The 20027-nt window shown below is 39.8% G+C and overlaps 1 protein-coding gene across 1 annotated transcript; it reads right to left on the bottom strand.

Moving 5' to 3' along the window:
- Window positions 1–829: 829 nt before the first annotated feature.
- On the bottom strand, window positions 830–18757 carry LOC140144125 (glucose-induced degradation protein 8 homolog). The gene is made up of 5 exons (XM_072165962.1): window positions 18643–18757; window positions 6882–6993; window positions 5839–6035; window positions 3530–3731; window positions 830–2849 (listed from the first exon to the last, which is right to left on the bottom strand). The coding sequence occupies exons 1-5, from the start codon at window positions 18643–18645 to the stop codon at window positions 2680–2682; spliced, it is 684 nt and encodes a 227-aa protein (XP_072022063.1). The 5' UTR covers window positions 18646–18757; the 3' UTR covers window positions 830–2679.
- Window positions 18758–20027: the final 1270 nt, after the last annotated feature.

Here is a 20027-nt window from a genome sequence, read left to right as displayed (position 1 = left end):
GGGCTATATCATGTATTGAGCCAATCAGAGATATGGTAAGAAAAAAAGTTTGAAGGGTATTAAAATTGCTGAGAGATCTCAAACCTTTATTTTGATTGGTTACTCATATGATTATATCATGTAATCAACCAACCAGGGGCTCTGTAAGAAAGGTAGTAGTGCCTCTTGCAACTCATCAGGTAGTACGATTATAAGAAGTATTTTCTAATAAATAACACAAAGGGAATAAATATGTTTAGTTAAAATACCCTTCAAATTCTTGATTCTTCAAGTTGCTGCATTTAAAGTGTTGTGCCCATTATTTGTGCAAAAAGAAAATAAGTGCTCTAAGTCTCTAACAAACTAAGCTATCAAAGCAAATTATAGCAATAATAGCAAGTAATGCCGAACAGTTAGGCTCATCATATAAAACCTTATTAATCCCCACTTTCCTAGTGACAGGTCTGTAGAATAGATAATGGTCTGTTCCATTTCCTGTGCAAGATTTAAGACAAGTCTTCCACAGATGGAGTATGTTTTTCAAATAGAATATGCAACTTTAGGCTTTCTCTACCGGATATCGATTTGTACCTAAATTCATTCCCACAATACCATATGCATAACAAGCGAGATGGATTAACCTCTGAACTCTATATATTGTCATCAAGGCATTAGCCAGCGGAGTGTCCAGGTGTCATTTTGGACGCCCTGTTTTCAATTTGGACACCCTAAAATTCTGATTTTTATAATGGAGTGAATAGGAAATGGACACCCTGATTTTGTAGAATAAGGAATTTTTGCCCATTTTGGACACCCTAAAGACACCCCTCTGGCTAATGCCTTGATTGTCATGCAATATACCTATTACCTTGTGGAAAGGAATTCAGGTACAAATTGACATCCGGTAAAGAAACCCTAAAGGTATGTATTAGGGTTCATTATTTTGAAACCCATACTCCTCCTATATATGGCTTTACTTATATCTTCCACAACTGGATTGAGTATTTCAAATGGAAGTTACACAATGGGGATTCTATTTGAAACTCATACCCTTCTGTTGAAGACGTACGCTAAATCTTCCACAGGGGGAATGTGGATGGAATAGCCCAATATCTGAGACTAAAATACATACAATATTTAGAGCTTGCGACCCTAAATGTGGTCACAACAAACTGGTTGAGCATCCCTGGAGTCCATTTCACTTCACTTTTATATTAACCCCTCGTATCTGAAGTAACACTTTGCTAGTTACGAAAACCCTTTTACTAAACGGAATTTTATGAAGGGTCCCTGTAGTAAATCCTTATTACTTATGAAGGGTACCAATCTCAACTCATTTTAGTGAAATGGTTTTTACGATGTGTCCTAAGTTACGATTGATTTTAAATTTAAGTTCAGTGAAATGGCCCCAAGGTCCAAGATTCACAATATTCCCCATTTGTATTAAATTAAACCACTATATGACTTACTACTTCACATGTCGTAGGTTCCATATTCAACAAATAATTTGGAAACTGTTCATAGAGTAAGAAATGTTTTTTCCTACCTAATCACCCAGAAAAGAAATATATCGTCAGCCTAAATAAAGTAATTTTTTGTCATTTTTAAAACAAATTTCAAAATATGGTTCAAGCATGCATTTAAACATATTGATTCACCAATCTTTGCACAAGAAGAAATGATAATGATACAGTTAAAGGGAATAATCCGAAACAATTAGGGTGATTAAGTAACTGATGCATTCTTGAACCACATTTTATACTTTGTTCTAAAAATTACAAAAAATGACTTAGACAATTATCGTAGTAAGATGACAATATTCATCTTAGACAGATCCCATTCACACCACAGTAAAAATGTGCAAGTATTGACAATCAAATCTTGCACTTGGTTTGTAAACTGACAATTACTACCATATTAGCATTAATGTGTTGCGTAAACCAACAGAGGGCAGTATTCAATCTGAATAAAACCTTTCATATTCAAAAGACTATAGTGTGTATATCTACTTCGAGTCACCAGCATTGGCTTTGAAGTTCAGCATGTTCTGTATTAGCTTAGCGTTACTTGGTGTGTGTACATACTTTTATGCGGGAGATCAACATGCCGCATATGTACACGCAGGAAACGCAGCACACGCTGAACTTCAAAGCTAGTGCCGGTGACTCAAGGTAGATGTATACAGACTATAGACCCACTTTGTGCAGCGCCATCATACTTTGACTTAATAGATCACTTTCAAAGTTAACAATCCTTTTTGATCTGTTCCACAGTGTAACAAAAAGAATAAGCCTTCACTAGTTTGATCATTATTATAAAACACTTCTCCCTAAGGGAATGTACCAAATATCTAACCCTGAATAATATTGCCAAATTTCTGTTTCTGTGTAATGGAGCAATTTGGTTATTTTACCAAAACCATCACTTTGAAAGCGATCTACTTAACATTGGTTCGCTTCAAGTTCGGTAGCGACGTCACTGCTTTTTCCAGGTTACACCACAAGCATGCGGACATACTGCCCTTGTATTCATACATGTACATGCACTCTCTGCGCGATTAACTTTATGCACGCGAGTCCATACTGCGGCCAACGAAATACACACATATGTCACTACCGAACTTGAGGTGAACCAAATTATAGATATCAAAATCACACATCCTTTTCTCTAGCAGTTTGTTTGTTCTCTTCTGTTCATCAGTCACTTTGGTGATGTGAATTCCCCTTTAGCAAGGTCCTTCATTTTGGGAAATTTCACTTTCTTGGAGTCCACTTGGTCTTGTGACCAAAGCAAGAGTTTTAACATATTGGCTAGTTTGGGTGTGGAAGCACGGTTCTCCGCCTCTAAGATAGCAGAATTCAACTCACTGCATAACCTGTCAAGAAAAGAAGACATCAAAATTGTTATAAGGAGACAAACCCAAATTGTATACATTTTGACAACAAGTTTGAAATCTAAAAAATACCTGTTTGCAACTCACAATTCTTTTCTTTTCTTTTCAATGTATTTTGTTGAGAGTAACGCGGGTACTAATGCCATGTTGAATTTGTAGTGGCAGATTCGAATCGCGCGCTAACCTAATCCCGCAGAGCGTATACAGTATACACATGCGTAAAAATGTGACTTGTTTGAACGCAACCGTGTAAACGCACTGACTTGAGTCTGCCACTACAAAATCCAACATGACGTTACTCTCAACTTGAGACGAGATACAGTATAGTAAGTCTCAAAGGAGAACTGAAAAGTTAGCAACAGAAATGTCTGACAATAGTCTGGACTTAAGAGAGGCACAAATAACAATGACAGTGAGAGTTGAATAAATTACAATAAAGTGTTAGAAGTACAATCAAATATTGACCTTTTCAGTAAATCCCATAATCCTTTGCTGTAGACCAGTGATGTCGTCATGTCAATGCGCATATCGTTACTGTGCACATCAATGTGCAGTAACGATGTTCGCTAAACAATGTGCACATCGGTTGGACATCAAATGACAACATCTAAGGTATTATAGGATTTACCAAAACAGTTAATTGTTTTGTTTGTTCTCTTACCTTCTGTCTCTGTGATGGATGCATAAGGTCAGCAAATGGTGATGTCTCTGGATTCTCAAAAGCTAACAATGCTAATGTCCTTTCTAATTCAGGCAAGATTTCTGAGTTTTCTTCACCTCTCTCGGCTAGGTGTGTCTGGGCGTAGTCTAAAGCACCTTCAAGATTTCCTTTACGGATCAGTTCTATGAGATGTTGTTGCTATGGAAACAAGTAAGATACAATTTAGGATATATTTTCTTGAACAGGTACTGCTACTCAAAGCCACTGTGAACAGAAGGTAAATGGGTCTGTGTTAATTGAATACATACAACCCCCAACACACCCCATACACATCAACAAATACACAAATTGTTAGCTTAATATTAAATTACCCAAGTTACCCAGTGCTGTACGGTGCGACTAAATTGGTCGCATTGGCGACTAACATTTTGCCCATGCGACCAAAAGTCAAATTCTTACCGCCAATGGCGACTAAACATTTCACATGTTAGTCGCCAGGACTAATCAAGATTTACCTCACAGACTAAACAAAAAATATACAGTGATGATGAGTGATCCATAAAGTATCCATTTAATGCTCATTTTGTACACAAAAATCGACTGGCATTCAGGTGAATTGGCACATATTTTCCGTAAACACGAGTGTTCAACACTTCCGGGTAGGGGTAATCATTAATATTCATCATTCCCGGGATTCCCCGTGACCCCGCGAGCATGTACTGTTCAGCACGTACACTGCACAACGGCGCTGTGCCTCACTACTGTACCACTGTGACCTGTGCATGTCGTGCTGTGTCACTCACATGCACAATGAATATTCAACGCATGTGGCTATACAGGCTGACATCGTGAAGTGTACATGTGCTACACAGTGAGCCAATGCAGAGTGTACGGTCGAGTGTTTTGCATGTTAATACATTGAGGGTGTACGTGCTGGTGTATTTATGTTGTGTGATAGGCTGAAAGTTTATCAGGAGTAGGAGTTTAATAATGGCAACGAAGCGGACATTGTTGGATTTTTTTGGAGGCAAATCGGGAAATACTGTGCTCCGGAAGTTCGTGTTGAAACTGATGATGGAAGCAGTGGGGGAAATGCAGATTCTTCTACCCAACCCGCTCAACCTAAACGACGTAAATTCCAACCAACATGGGCCGATGACTTCGATTGGTTGGAGTATGATGAAGCCATGGACACGATGGGTTGTAAATACTGCCGGGCGTATCCCAAATTAGCAGGCAGAAGTGATTTGGTGTCAGGATCTACATCATTCAAATGTGAAACTCTAAATAAACATTCTGGAAGTAAACATCATCAACAATGTGTGGATGCCTTTCTTAGACCAACTGTATCTAAATCGGCGGTAGCTGTTGGATTTGTGATGCAAAATGAAATCACGGAGGAGAAGATTGATTATGAGCTCAATGGCGACCAACTGTTGAAGCTTTTAATCGCCAGCAAATGCAAAATGTGTACATACCGTACCATCCAATAGTATGAATGTATGCCTAGGAATATGTATGCATTCTGGAAAACATTTTTTTTACTTGTGAGCAAAATTGATGGGCGCCTAAATTTATAAAGTTAGGCGCCATTGGCTCCTCAATCAGTTTTTGCACCGTACAGCACTGAAGTTACCCATTTCAACACCAAGTTCAGGGCATGAGTAAATCCAGGATGACTATAAACAATGGCCAAACTCCTTGGGAGAGGCACAAGCTATCCTGGCTTATGCCATATGAAAAAAATAACCTGGCTTGTGTCATGAACAAGTTCTACGATGAACTGAATTAACTAATTTTCCTAAATGTGCTTTACTCAGGCACATGCTAAGCAAAAAGGATTCCTAGCTCTGTTGTGCCTCAAAAATAGTGTCAAGAATTTCAGTTAGAACCCTTACCAGTCTTTCACTATTTGCCAATGTAGCAATAACAATCTCTTTTTTTAATGTCAAGCATATCTAGGCATTAACAGCTGAAATCTAGGAGATAAAACTGACAAACTTCAGCCAGAGGCACAAGTGACCTGGTGAAGGAGGTCACCATTGATCGCTGGTTGGGGCTTTTACAGGACAGGCAAGTGTTGCCAACAATCTGGCTTATTACCCTGATCAGAACTGACTGTAACAAGGTCTTTTATCATGGGTCGTCTGCACCACCTTTACCAGAAGAGCCACAAGAAGAGCAGAATTAGATTTTGGGGCAGGGCTCCTGCAGGGAATTGAACCTGGGACCTCTTGCACCAAAGCCAAATACATTGAACATTAACCAGTGTGCCACACTGCTCCCTCCGTAATAACAAACTTACCTGTAAATGGAAATATAAATATCTATCATTATCTAATAGTTCTGGATGTATATCATTGACTCTGGCTATAGCTTCTTCTATCCTCCCTTCTTGTATAGCTTCCCTGATCTCCACTCTATCAGCTAACATGTCTAGGTCGGCATTAGCTTTGGTGCCTGATTCTTGCTGGAATTTCTCTGCTGCTTCTTTGAAGCCCTCTGCACAATAAAACAAGAGACATGCTGTTAATTGCTATACAAACACATAAGGATATTTTGCCAAATTGAGTCCCCATGGTACTGTACTGGACTTACTTAGCAGACAAGTAAAAAAATAGCCGAGTTTGAACCAGGCTCAAATTTTGTGAAAAATTACAAATAGAGCCCAGTTGAGTTGGATTTTGTGTGAACCGGAAGCTACTTGCTCTTAGCCAAGAGTTAAAACACACTGCTATATGCATTCTGGCATGCACACTTTTTGCCATTAGACAGCTTTGGCTGATAAGTAGCTCCCGGTCATGTTAAAGCTAACAGAGAGCTATTGCATGTTAGCTGACTCTTCCTTTTTCCTTACTTCCTGATCAACTTGCCCATTAGCACAGATTGGACCAGTTGGAATAGTTCAGAACTTGCTTGATGCTGTGCACTTCATATATGACACCATGTACAAAAGTCAGATACATTGCTTTATGATGCACTTCACTCTAGCATTTAAAAAAAACTTCAATAATAGCACCAAGGATTCAACAGCTGCACCATCAGATTGAAAATGTTGTTGAACTCTCAAAGAATTCAAAGTCTCACCTGACAAATTATTCAATCCATCATCCCACCTGTGAAACTAGCTTCTACTTACTCAATAATTGTGTTGCAGGGGTGCATTAAAGTGCACTGGTGGTTTGATTTCAAAACGTTTCTACTGCAACACAATGCAAGTTGCAACAACTTACAGTATGTGGTAACCTGTTTAAACCTGCATTGATCTGTAGACCATTTTACAACCAATTTACCATACTAAACATGGCGAATGCAGTACACTATGAACAGGTGTTAATAGTGTCTTACCTGTAACTAAGTAATTCATGATGAGTTTGTTCATATCTGCTCTTGTTATATGCATTCCTTGTAACCTCTCCATCCAATCTGCTTTACTTATCTCTAGTGGCTTAGAAGAAGCCTGCAATACAAAGGCAAAACAAGTGATATATGACTTGATCAAAGACATTTCAACCCAAAGTAAATTAACTCAAAGTTGGTCAAATCCACAAATTGGTTTGTCACCGATGGACACCAAAATAGTGTACCGTACCTCTGGTCTCTGGCATTTACAGGCAAAATTGGCATCTTTAAGCTGTAGCATTACAAAGGTTTGTGCAGTATAGCACTTACATAGAGGGCATGATTTTGACACAGCTCATTACACACAGAACGCACAAGTTCACTACAGATCAATCATTTCTATAAAACTAAATAATCCAAATGTACTTTTGCATTCCACCTCCATGAGCGACACACAAACATGGCAGAGTATGTCTCGGGTCTATGGACTAGATAAATAAACATGCCCCTTGAAGTGAACTTGACCAGTTACACCTGAAGATATTTAATGAAAAATGATTTGCTTGTGACTTAAACTTTGTTTTAAAGCCACATTGATTCACAAGACAGTTAACTGTTTAAAAGTATATGAGCAACGCTTTTGGTGATTTGATATTTTGGGAGACTGTGAGGGATCAGGGATCCCAAACAACGGGTGACGGATCCTATTATAGGAATGAAAGGTGAATTCAAATTTGCCATCAAACCACATCATTTTATATATCAAATTAAAGCCCTTGAATAAAGAAAGCCAAAACTGAAAACCGTTTTGTCATCAAAAATATTCAGCCAACTTTTAACTTCAAAAATTCCATGTGCGATTATCTCATCACAAAAATAAATCATATATTTGGGTCAAGTAAGGGGCTGTGCAATAATTATATGTTACCCCCAGGGTGGTGAATTCTCAAAATGGTCTGCCAAAAATTGCTTGCCCCCCTTTGACCCCCTTTGCCCTCCCCCCCTTACACATGCAAGATTTTGGGGAACCCAAATTTAAAACCTTAAATTGTCTTATCATATAATGCGAGCGCAGCGAGCAGGAAATTTTGCATTATTGAACATGTTCGTAACGTTTTATACACCTTTTTAAAGTGTAATATAGAAACGGTGCCCAAAATATCTGTGCCCAAAATTGCTTGCCCCGCCTTTCGACCTGCCAAAAATTGCTTGACCCCTCCTTTCGACCTGCCAAAAATGTTTGCCCCCCCCTTTTGGCCTGCCAAAAAATCTTTACCCCCTATAATTCACCACCCCGGGGTACACATAATTATTGCACCACCCCAAAAGTAGACAAGATATTTATATCTACCGTATTTCGTCAAATAAACGCCCCCGGGGGCGTTACATTTTCCCAAGGGGGGGCGTTTATTCAAGGTCAATTTTAGAACGATAATTCCCGTTAAAATCATTAGGTAAACTAAAAACACATGCTAAAATGACGAACTATGAACTAGAAACACTGACTTCTGGCTCACTTCCGGGTTTCTGATCCAGATATTTACCAATTATTGATGCTATTATCGACCATGTGAGGAACTTGGTAAGCTTACTACACAAGATAGCATGGAAATATCGGCATTTTTGAAACATCTTGGTTGAAAAAAGTGGTGGGGGCGCGTTTATTTGAGGGGGCGACTATTTGACTAAATACGGTATCCTTGAAAAATCTGTTCTTTTAATTTTCTATGTAAAATATGTATTGTGTTTGGGCCCTGGTTTGAGCCAATTTGGCTGACTAGCAAATGTGTTAACTGAGGTTTGCCCTTCATACCTACCTATTCTTGACTGTGTAATATTCCTTCAACAATTCCCCGTACGGTAATAACCTTATACGTTGGACAGATAATATCAGTTTTTGAATGAGGACAACATAATGACAATGGATCGAGTAAATGGTCAATCAACCTCTGGAATCAACCAATGGTTTCAATCGATCATCATGTTCATGTTTATAAGCTAATTTGATAATTCAGAACAGAGTGCATTGTGGGTAATATTCTTGGACAGTAAAGGGGATATAATAACACAATCCTCCCATAGATGGCTAATTTTTTGGCTATGGGAGTGGACTTTGACTGATCAGAAATTCCTGTGATTTTATTTGTCATTTACAACTTTGGTACTTCCAAGGTAGGTTCAAACTATCTTTGTATGTTATATCAAAGTTCTATGTGTAGCCACCACCTTCTGACTTGGAAATTTACCTGACTGGCGCCCTCTATTTTGGATTACCAGCTAGAGATGCACTAAATCATAAGATAAAAGTCACAGAATTGTTTGACCATCTCGGAGTAGATTTACCTTTTCTACCGTAAAGATTACGTAAAGATTACGTATTATTGCATAAGTGGATGGATATTATGTTGTGCCAGGAAATAAATCACTTGTAGTCTGAGATCCAACAAGAACGGATAAGTACTATTGTGTTTCCTAGCTGTTATATTATATGCAAATCTTGCGTGTATTGGGAAAATGATCATTCGAGTCATGTCAGACCAAATTTGTGATGTCAAGAATAGAACAAAAGGGTTAAGCTAATGAGCAGCGATAGACTCAAGAACGAGTCAGAAATTAGACCCTACATTAGTAGAAAAGGTGTATATGATCGTTACCTCGATTATACACAAGACATAAAGCCAGCTTCGATAAAGTATAGGAGCAAAAGTTTTGTGCATGTACATTTGCAGTATAGTATACTGCATTGGTATCGTACACAGTGTGTGTACATTATAATTTGTGCTCAGCTCTGCGCTGAGAAATTCACTTGCAGCACATGCTTGTCAAACACGCTGGCGCTAGACTTGATCAAGACTTGCGTTCATGCTATAGTGGACCTAAATAGGCTAGGTCTAACTTGCTTGGGTTTGGACTTAGATAAGTCTAATCTTTGTTATGACTGGAAGCATCCTTGCCCTTGACAAGTAAAGTTGAAATTTGTTTCTGAATTTAATTCAGGGACCATCTCAGATTTAGTGAGATAGTAAACAAACCAGTTTCTTGTAAAATAGACTCAATATGGCTGCAAAATATCCAGGTGATATTGAACAGATTGAAAATGCTAGTATTGCTAAAAGCAAAGTTAGCAGAAGATCAAAGAGTAGTATTAGCAGTGCTATTGTTAAGGCTGCTCATGTAAAGCAGAGTTAATGAGTAAACAAACAATAGTTCAAAAAAGACAAGCAATTGAGAAAAAAGAGCTTGAATTGCAACAGCAAAAGGAGTCTTTAGAGATAGATGCAGAATTGGAATTAGAAAATACCAAATTAGAAATTTATGAAAATCTCAGTACATCTGAAGGTAGTCAGGAGAGTTTGCCTCTACCATCTGCTATAGATAGCCGAAAAACTGTACAAAGTTGGCTTGATAACCAAGATGATAGTCCTGGAAAAGTTGAAATTCAGGAACCAGTTGTACAAAAATCTGATGTAAGAAAGCAAAGGCCTACATTAGATGTTCATGTAGACAGGTCTATGGCAGCTGGACAAGACATATCTCCTGAACCACAGAGAGAAACTGTACATGTTGAATTGGCTTCTAATATAAAGCAGTGTGATGATAGGAATATAGTACCTCATCATCAGGAGTCAGACCAGAAAGTACAGGTGAACTTGAAAGTACCAGTGCCACCAAATAGACTTCCTGCTTCATCGAAACCTAGAGATATAGACCCAGTAGTCAGGCCGAAAGTTAGACAGCCAAAGTTGGAAGACCACAGATCTGAACGTGATGTGAACCAGCCACGGCTTGATTACGATAGTTATGCTGAGGAATATACATTCCGACCAAGACATGTGCATGATGATGCACCTCCTATGAAGCCATATAGACACATGCAGGGACCAGCACCCGTGAGATCAGTATGATCAGTTTATGCCATATTACATGGACTATAGACCACAGCAACAGCCATATTTTGGCCCACCATATTATCCAACAGTTAGTGTACCCACACAGCCTGTTGACCCCCACATGTTCCAATAACTAGTGTACCCACACAGCCTGTTGGCCCCCCACATGTTCCAACAACTAGTGTACCAACAGAGCCTCAACAGCAAAGACAGGCAGATCATTCTGCAGATCAAGCTGAACAGCTTAGTGAATTGACCAGATTGCTGATAAAACAGCAGTTGCGAGCTTTATTGCCAGAGACGAAGATCCAGACTTTCGATGGAGATCCGTTAAAGTATACATCATTTATGAGAGCCTTCGCATTTGGTGTCGAGGACAAGACAGATGATGAGAAAGAAAGACTGGAGTTCTTGTGTCAGCATACAGATGGAGATGCCAAGAAATATGTAGAGAGCTATCTTCATTATGAGGATCCAAAGGAAGGCTTTGAGAAAGCTAAAGAAACTTTAGCCAAGAAGTTTGGAAGTGGCCATAAAATTGCACAAGCAATGCTGAAGAAGGCCAAATCCTGGCAAGAAGTTAAAGATGAAGACAAAAGCTTAAATGCCTTTTCGCTATTTCTTACCGAGTGTAAGAACATGATGCAGACAGTGGATGCCTTAAGTGAGTTAGATCATTCTAACACCCTGAAGATTCTTGTTGCTTGAAACTGCCATACCGACACAGGAATCTATGGAGAAATATAGTATTCTCAATGAAACGGGGACCAGCGAATACTGCACAGTTCCCCTACCTGGCGCTCTTTCGACAGACAGGCGAGAATAATTGCGAATCCAGTGTTTGGTAGAATAGGGAACTCAGAATCCTTCAGTAGCAACAAGAAGAAAGCCTTCACTACAACTGCTCAAGAGGTCACAGAGAAGAAAGCTTCAAACAAGTCATGCACCTACTGTGGAGATGGCACCAAGCACAAGATCATGGAATGCAGAAAATTCTCCAAGTTGCAACCTAAGGAGAAATCAGCCTTCTGTTTTGACAAAAAATTGTGCTTTGGTTGCTTGGAAGCAGGACATCCTAAGAAGCAGTGTAAGGATCTGTTGAAGTGCAGTAAATGTCAGAAAACACATCCAACTGCGATGCATAGAGACAAACGAGAGCAAGAATCTCAATTACCTAAACAAAACAAGTCTCAAGAAGAGGCAACTGTTAGTAGCAGTAATGTAGTGACTGGTTGCACCAAGACTCTAGCTTCAGCAGCTACAAGTAGTGACACCTCACCATTAATGACCATTATACCAGTATTGGTGAAGCATGAAGCCAGCGATAGTTACATAGCCACATATGCTTTCTTGGACAACGGTTGTGATGCGGTTTTCGCCTCTTCGCTACTACAACAGCGAATGAACTTGAGGACTCAAAAAGAAAACTGCTAATAGGAACTTTGACTTCAAGAAAACCGTGAACTCAAAGGTGGTGTTGGATAAGTTGCTAGTGGGTGATTTAAATCAGAAGAATTTCATCCCGTTACCACAGGTGTATATCAAGACAAGATTCCAGTTTCGCAAAGGACGCACCGACTCAAGAAGATCTGAGAAGATGGGCACACCTTTGCGATATACAGTTACCAGTAATACCAAGCGAGTACCCATGTATTCCAGAGGTAACAATGATGATTGGAAGCAACACTCCGGCAGCAAGCATGCCGCTGGAATTAGCCACAGGAGAAATTGGTGAGCCATACGCTATACTCACACCCCTGGGATGGGCAGTGTCACGGTATTCCAGGAAGATCCAGCCAGCAAGTTCAAACCTACTTCTGCAGTGTAACAGAAGGTAGCCTGGAAACCATGGAGACCCAGTTCCAGTCTTATGTGACCCCCGAGTTCAACAAACGTATGAGTGATAGAGGCCTGCCAGTCAAGCAGCTGGTAGAAAGACCAGACTGGATACAGGGGCGGCGTTCTTGTTAGAACCAGAGGAAGAGTGGCCGGGTGTAGAACCGGCAGTATCAGAAGAGTCTCCAGAGTCCACAGACGTGGAAGTCCACGCTGTTACAGCTGAAGACCAGAGCCAAGATAATGCTATAGACCAGCTGATAGAGCACTACTCCAGCTGGACAAGGCTCAGAAGAGCAGCGGCCTGGTGGCTGAGACTTAAGAAGATTCTTAGAACCAAACAGAGACAGAGTCACAACTTCACAGACGCACTTACTGTGCAGGAGTTGGAAGAGGCAGAGTGTGCAATCATAAAACATGCACAGAAATCTCTGCAACTAGACTCAAAGCTTACCAATTTAGACCCACAGGTGATGGATGGGATGGTAAGAGTAGGCGATAGACTGAAAAACGCCAAGATACCGCAGAATGCGAAGCATCAACTTATCATTCCGAAAGATCACCACATAGCGACTCTCATAGTCCGTCATATTCATGGAGAGATTCATCACCAGGGTAGTAACCATGTTCTCGCCGAATTACGACAGAAATACTGGATTGTGAAGGCTCGAGCTAAGGTGAAGTCAGTCTTAGGGAAGTGCATAATCTGCAGAAAACACCGAATGCCAGTTAGCAAACAGAAGATGGCTGATCTTCCCGCCTACCGAGTAAAGAGTGACGATCCAGCCTTTACAGTCACTGGACTAGATTACTTCGGACCCTTCCATATAAAGCAGGGCAGAGTAACTAGGAAGAGATACGGTATGCTGTTCACGTGCATGAATAGCAGAGCAGTCCACATTGAAGTCGCTCACACCCTGGACACTAGTTCCTGTATTGATGGGATTAGGCGATTTATAGCAAGGCGTGGACCAGTCAAAGTAATTCACTCTGACAACGGAACCAACTTGGTCGGTGCCGACAATGAGTTACAAGCAGCGCTCTGCAAGAACTAGACCAAGACCAAATACAGAACTTCTCAACATCCCACACATTTGAATGGCGATACAATCCACCAGCAGCCTCCCACCACGGTGGAGTATGGGAAAGGCAAATTCGTACTGTAAGGAAGTTAATGTGTGCCATCCTCAATGAACAACACCTGAAGACATGCAGGTCGGATGAGCAACTTCATACCTTCATGTGTGAGATAGAATCGACGTTGAACAGCAGGCCACTCACCAGAGTGGCGGATGATCCGGATGACTTGGATGTCATCGCGCCCCGGGACCTCTTGTTGCTGAGACCGAGGGCGGACATGCCACCAGGGTGCTTTGTCGAGAAGGACATCTATTTCGTGAGCGTTGGCGTCAGATCCAATACCTGGCCGATCTGTTTTGGCAAAGGTGGCTGAAGGAATATTTACCTGAACTTCAGCGCAGACAGCGCTGGCTGCAGCCACAGAGGAATCTGAAGGCGGAGGCGTTGTTCTCATAGTAGATGAGTCAGCGCCTAGGAATTCCTGGTTGATGGGAAAGATCGTCACTACTCTGCCAGACAAGAATGGTCGAGTGCGACAGGTTGATGTGCGAACCAAGTCATCCACCCTACGGAGGCCCATCAGCAAGTTGTGCCTGTTGTTGGAGGCAGAAGAATAAGCTGTCTGTTTCCATGGTTACTGGAGACTTGAAGTCCAGAGCCTATGTCTTTTATGTTTGTTAGATTGACTTTGTCTTGTCTTGATGTGTCCGGTAGGGAATGTCTCAGGTGTCTTGTTGTTAAAAATCATCAAAATTATGGCCTATTGATAACAGTAGATTTCACTAGGTGACACTTGCGCAGTGCGTGGGTCTTCAATGCAAAAGACATCTGCGCAGGCAATACAAATTTATACATTAGGGAGACACTTGCGCAGTGCGAGGTACGCGATGCAGCACTCGGCGAGATCTTGAACACGGTAACACAAATCAAATGGGTTTATCGGAGTAAGATTATTAAGAATTTGGTGAAGAGCTTTTATGGAACGTTTGAATTTGTCTAATTTCAATGGTGCACAATCTTGTCTGTGTATTCTGGCCAGGACATGGACAATTGTTGTGCAATTTGCTTGTGGAATGTTTTGAAAGGCATTGGATTGATAAGAGAGGATATGTTTTGTAATGGAAATTGATTCAAAGGTTTGATTCTTTGATGGAAGTCATCCGTGAACATTTGATTGCCTAACATGGAAATAGAGCATTCCTTGTATTTGTACTTGTACTTGTAATTGGTAACTATGTTGTTTTCGAGTTGCCATGTTGTTGTTCGGTTTGATTCAAGAAAAGAAGAAAAAAAAATCATACTGACACGAAACACCCATAAACACCAACAAAAAACAAATATTATTGTTTGAAAGAAAGATTGAATAAAAAAGAAATCAAAAAATATAAAAAATATTTTTGAGTATAGTAATAGCGTCGGTAATCGTTTGTGCCACCTATGGCTGTATGGAGCCATTTGCTTCGGAACTACCGACCATAATTTGAGGATCAGCAAGCGTTTGTACCACTCATGTTGGAGCATGAGCATCGGAATTGCTGATCAATGGATCAGCGAGTTTGTAATTCATCAAGTTCATCATGGACCGTCGGATTCCAGGGAACCCCGCAGTAAGGAGCAGCGTTGGAGCAGTAAGCCAGCAGCGCATGATCTTCTTCCAATGTTTCATCTGGAGTGCCGAACCGACGTGGATTATGTTATTTGGACAATGGACATTTGTGATTAGGACATGAACACTATTGATTAGGATTCAAGATACTCATGGAACCAGTGATTCTTAGTGAAATTTGCTAAATTGTTTGATACCACAGTCAAAGAACTATAAAGCATCATTTGAACAATATTATGACTGTGAAATGTGACTATAGCGCTGCTACAGTGTGAACTCTGCATTATTTAGTTATATTAGTGGAGAAATCATTATGGACAGTATATAATCTCCATAAAGCGCCATTGTTGAATCAATAAGTGTTATATTCAGCTATCAACAGGATCAGTAAAGTTGGAGATAAAAGATTATTGTTAAATTTCGGCAATGTTTTGGCCCAAATTTAGTTTGCCATTTTTGGATCAAAATTTATTGTTTGTTAATTAAGAAGAAGTGCTTAGTAATTGCATGTTTGACACATGGCAATTAAGGGGCCGGTATGTAGCCACCACCTTCTGACTTGGAAATTTACCTGACTGGCGCCCTCTATTTTGGATTACCAGCTAGAGATGCACTAAATCATAAGATAAAAGTCACAGAATTGTTTGACCATCTCGGAGTAGATTTACCTTTTCTACCGTAAAGATTACGTAAAGATTACGTATTATTGCATAAGTGGATGGATATTATGTTGTGCCAGGAAATAAATCACTTGTAGTCTGAGATCCAACAAGAACGGATAAGTACTATTGTGTTTCCTAGCTGTTATATTATATGCAAATCTTGCGTGTATTGGGAAAATGATCATTCGAGTCATGTCAGACCAAATTTGTGATGTCAAGAATAGAACAAAAGGGTTCGCTAATGAGCAGCGATAGACTCAAGAACGAGTCAGAAATTAGACCCTACACTATGGAGATAATCAGACCTAACAACTGGCAATTTTTTTTTTTTTAAAGTGCAAAGTTCATCATCATTGCATTGAAATACTGTGTGAGGCCTGGCTGTGATATCCCACCAGACTTTTACCCACAATGTACAATGTATGAAAGGTGAATTCAAATTTGCCATCAAACTGCATCATTTTATATATCCCTTCTATCTCTGAATGGCCGCTTCCATGCGGTAACATACTTCTGAACTTGCTGTCAGTGTCCTGGTAGGCCTATTGCCAATAACAAGTTCGATAATTCAGAACAGAGTGCATTGTGTAGGTATGAGAGGCAAACCTAAAACACATTTGCTAGTCAGCCAAATTGGCCTAAACCGGGACCCAAACACAATAATCCACCCCCCCCCAATTGTGAACAATTTTCACCTAAAAAACGGGTGGGACTATATTAGGACCAATACGGTATATTTGGGTCAAGTGAAGTATAGACAACATATTTATGTAGGTTTCCTTGACAACCCTTTTCTTTTAAATTTCTTATGTAAATATGTATTGTGTTTGGGTCCCGGTTTAGGCCAATTTGGCTGACTAGCAAATGTGTTTTAGGTTTGCCTCTCATACCTACACAATGCACTCTGTTCTGAATTATCGAACTTGCTTATTGGCAATAGGCCTACCAGGACACTGACAGCAAGTTCAGAAGTATGTTACCGCATGGAAGCGGCCATTCAGGGATAGAAGTTCGTGACATGTTGTGAGAATCTAAATGTAGGTATGCCAGGTGAATTCAAATTTGCCATCAAACTGCATCATTTAAAATATCAAATTAAAGCCCTTGAGTAAAGAAAGACAAAACTGAAAACCTTTTTGTCATAGCACTTTCCATAGCAAAGTTACATCTTGTCAAAGATTGACTTTCATCAAAAAGATTCTGCTGGCAAAATTCCCAAAAACGGCATTTCGGGGTGTTTCTAGATCTCTTAGTTTCATTATGATAGCAGCTTTTTTTAATGGAACTGCTATCAAAATCCCTCTAAAATTCCATGTGCGATTGTCTCATCACCATAAAAAATCATATATTTGGGTCAAGTGAAGTATAGAAAACATATTTATGTTGGTTTCCTTGACCTACCTGTTCTTTTAAATTTCTATGTAAAATATGTATTGTGTTCTAGGCGAATTTGGTTGAAAACAAATATGTGTTAATTAAGGTTTGCCTGGCATACCTACTAAATGGATTCTTGTGACAGAATTTTGCGAGAATCTTTGGATTCTCCTCCATTTACTTTGCACACAGTTCTAAGAATTTCAGGAGAATCTGCTTGGATTCTCCCAAATTTATTTACAAGATCCCTGCGAGAATGGATTAATTCTCGGATTCTCCTCGAACTTCTAACCCTGCCATTGACCCTGTCATTGGTTGCGTATCCAGTAGGTATGCTAGGTTAATTCAAATTTGCCATCAAACTGCATCATTTTACATATCAAATTAAAGCCCTTGAGTAAAGAAAGCCAAAACTGAAAACATTTTTGTCATAGCACTTTCCGTAACAAAGTTAGGCCTACATCTTGTCAAAGATTGACTTTCATCAAAAAGATTCTGCTAGCAAAATTACCCAAAATGGCAGCTGGTCTGCTATTTTTATGCATAGTATTGTTTGTATAATTCTTAAGTTAAAATCATATATTGTAAATTAAGTTTGGTAGTTTTTAAATCTGTAAAGCGCATTGAGGAATCTGAGATTCACAATGCGCTATATAAATGCTGTTTTATTATTATTATTATTATTCTAGATCTTAGTCTCATGGCGATAGCAGCTTTTTTTAAAGGAACTGCTATCAAAATCCCTCTAAAATTCCATGTGCGACTTGATTATCACCATAAAAAATCATATATTTGGGTCAATTGAAGTAGAAAACATATTTATGTAGGTTTCCTTCACCCACCTATTCTTGAAAAAATTCAAATTTCTATGTAAATATGCATTGTGTTTGGGCCCCGATCTCGTGAATTTCGCTGACTAGCAAATGTGTTAACTAAGGTTTGCCTGGCTGGGATACCTATATCCAGGAACTACCGGTCGTGTACGGCGCACTTGAATGCGCCCCGTACGCGTTATTGATCACGTAGGACGCACCAGCACCCGTTAGCACCCCATGATAGCTCCCATACGCGTGTCAATTTGTGATTCGCGGGATCTTATTTTTCAGGCCCTGTAGCGTGCAAATTTGGCTGGTCCGATTTTAACAGTGGGGGACCTGGGCCTACATGTACATGAACATGAACATGATCATGATGAATGAATAATAATTGGAAATGCGACGAGTGACTTTTCAATCTCGAAATTTACTATTTCCACAGTTACGATCTTTTCCTTCTTATCAATTAATCAATGTACATACAACTCAACACTCAAATCTTACCATCTGGAGGTTGACTGTTAACTCAATGTTGGTTGAATTCAGCAAAATACTCGGCAGAAATCTTTGTTTTGGTACCAAATTCTGCGTAGTTCAGCCAGGAAATGAAGTGGATGATGGGAAGGGGGTTCCCCACCGGTAGAGGGCGTAAATTCGCAGACCGGAAAAAAAACAGGGAAAAAAATAGTCTCCACAGCAGCCAGTTTGGTTACGCTCCCTCGGAGCGAAACCAAACTGGCTGCTGTGGAGACTAGGAAAAAACAGACCTGAGAAAAACCCGTAGGCAAAAAATGACAAGAACTTTTGAATTTCTACAAATTAAATTTAAAATTGATTTGATTGAAATTGTAAACATGATAAAAATCACAGTGATTGAAACCTAAATCATAAACTGTAAGGGACCGATCGTTATTTACGGCAGGGGGGGGAATGGGTGTTTTGGCAAAAATATCGACAAAAAATTTCGCGTTCCCCCTCGCGTCCGCTCAAAATTTTCGCGTTCCCCTTGTTTTCCCAATTTTCTCCATTTAAAATTTAACAATCCCCCTCCTGGTTCAACTAAAAATTTCAGGTTCCCCCTCAAGAACACAAAAAATTTCAGGTTCCCCCTAAATTTACCCATTCCCCCCCTGCCATAAATAACGATCGCTCCCTAAGTGTGAGGTTCCTGACTGACCTGAAGTTTTTTTATTTTTATTTGAACAGCAGTGATTTTGTTATTATTAAATGAACTAGCGGGACACCCGCGCTACGCGCGGGTCCCCGCTAGGTGAGTAAATGGGAGCGTTCACTAAAACGGGAGGAATACCGTAGAATCATTGAAAAGGTAAATTTCATTTATCTGAGTCTGACCCTCGTTAAGCCTAAGTTTCCATTTTAGCTTCTTTCTTTCTTTTTAGTTTCTTGGAAAAAAATAAAAATAAAAAAAAGGCATTTTAAACTAAAAATTCAATCAAGACTTGGCTCAGTCTCACCAAAGTTTTAAAACATGTCATATTCTCACCCATTGCCCCCCCATGGCGGCTCTCACTCATGCCCAGTAGGGCCTAAATTCCGGCCTTTACTTTCACTGAATGGCAAAATCATGATCTCACCCGAATCGTGTTAGCTAGGGCTTCTAGCTACACATAGGCCTGTTATAGGCCCCTAGGCCTATTATCTATTTCATAATTATTGAAGTCCCCTCCCCCTCATTTTAACCCCTGCACTTCCTGGCAACACTACGCCGGGCACTACGCCTGTCTGAGGCTCTCCTTAACTGGCTGATTTAAATTGTTAATCTTTTACCGATTCAATCAATCTAAATAATTATATAGACTAGATTGAAAATGAGATTGAAATGTTTTTTTGTTTGTTTGTTTGTTTTCGTGGTTTTTTGTTTTTGTTTT

The sequence above is a fragment of the Amphiura filiformis genome, unplaced genomic scaffold, assembly GCF_039555335.1.
Source record: "Amphiura filiformis unplaced genomic scaffold, Afil_fr2py scaffold_40, whole genome shotgun sequence".
NCBI lineage: Eukaryota > Metazoa > Echinodermata > Ophiuroidea > Amphilepidida > Amphiuridae > Amphiura > Amphiura filiformis.
Note: the sequence above shows the minus strand (reverse complement) of the source record. Positions and strands in the feature narration are given on the sequence as shown.

What these genes read in the sequence shown, in the direction of transcription:
- LOC140144125 (XM_072165962.1), bottom strand. An exon ending in CATGAATTACTTAGTTACAG is followed by an intron (nt 6,036 to 6,881) that starts GTAAGACACTAT and finishes TTTATTGTGCAG; the next exon opens with AGGGCTTCAAAGAAGCAGCA. An exon ending in ATTTATATTTCCATTTACAG is followed by an intron (nt 3,732 to 5,838) that starts GTAAGTTTGTTA and finishes TTGTTTCCATAG; the next exon opens with CAACAACATCTCATAGAACT.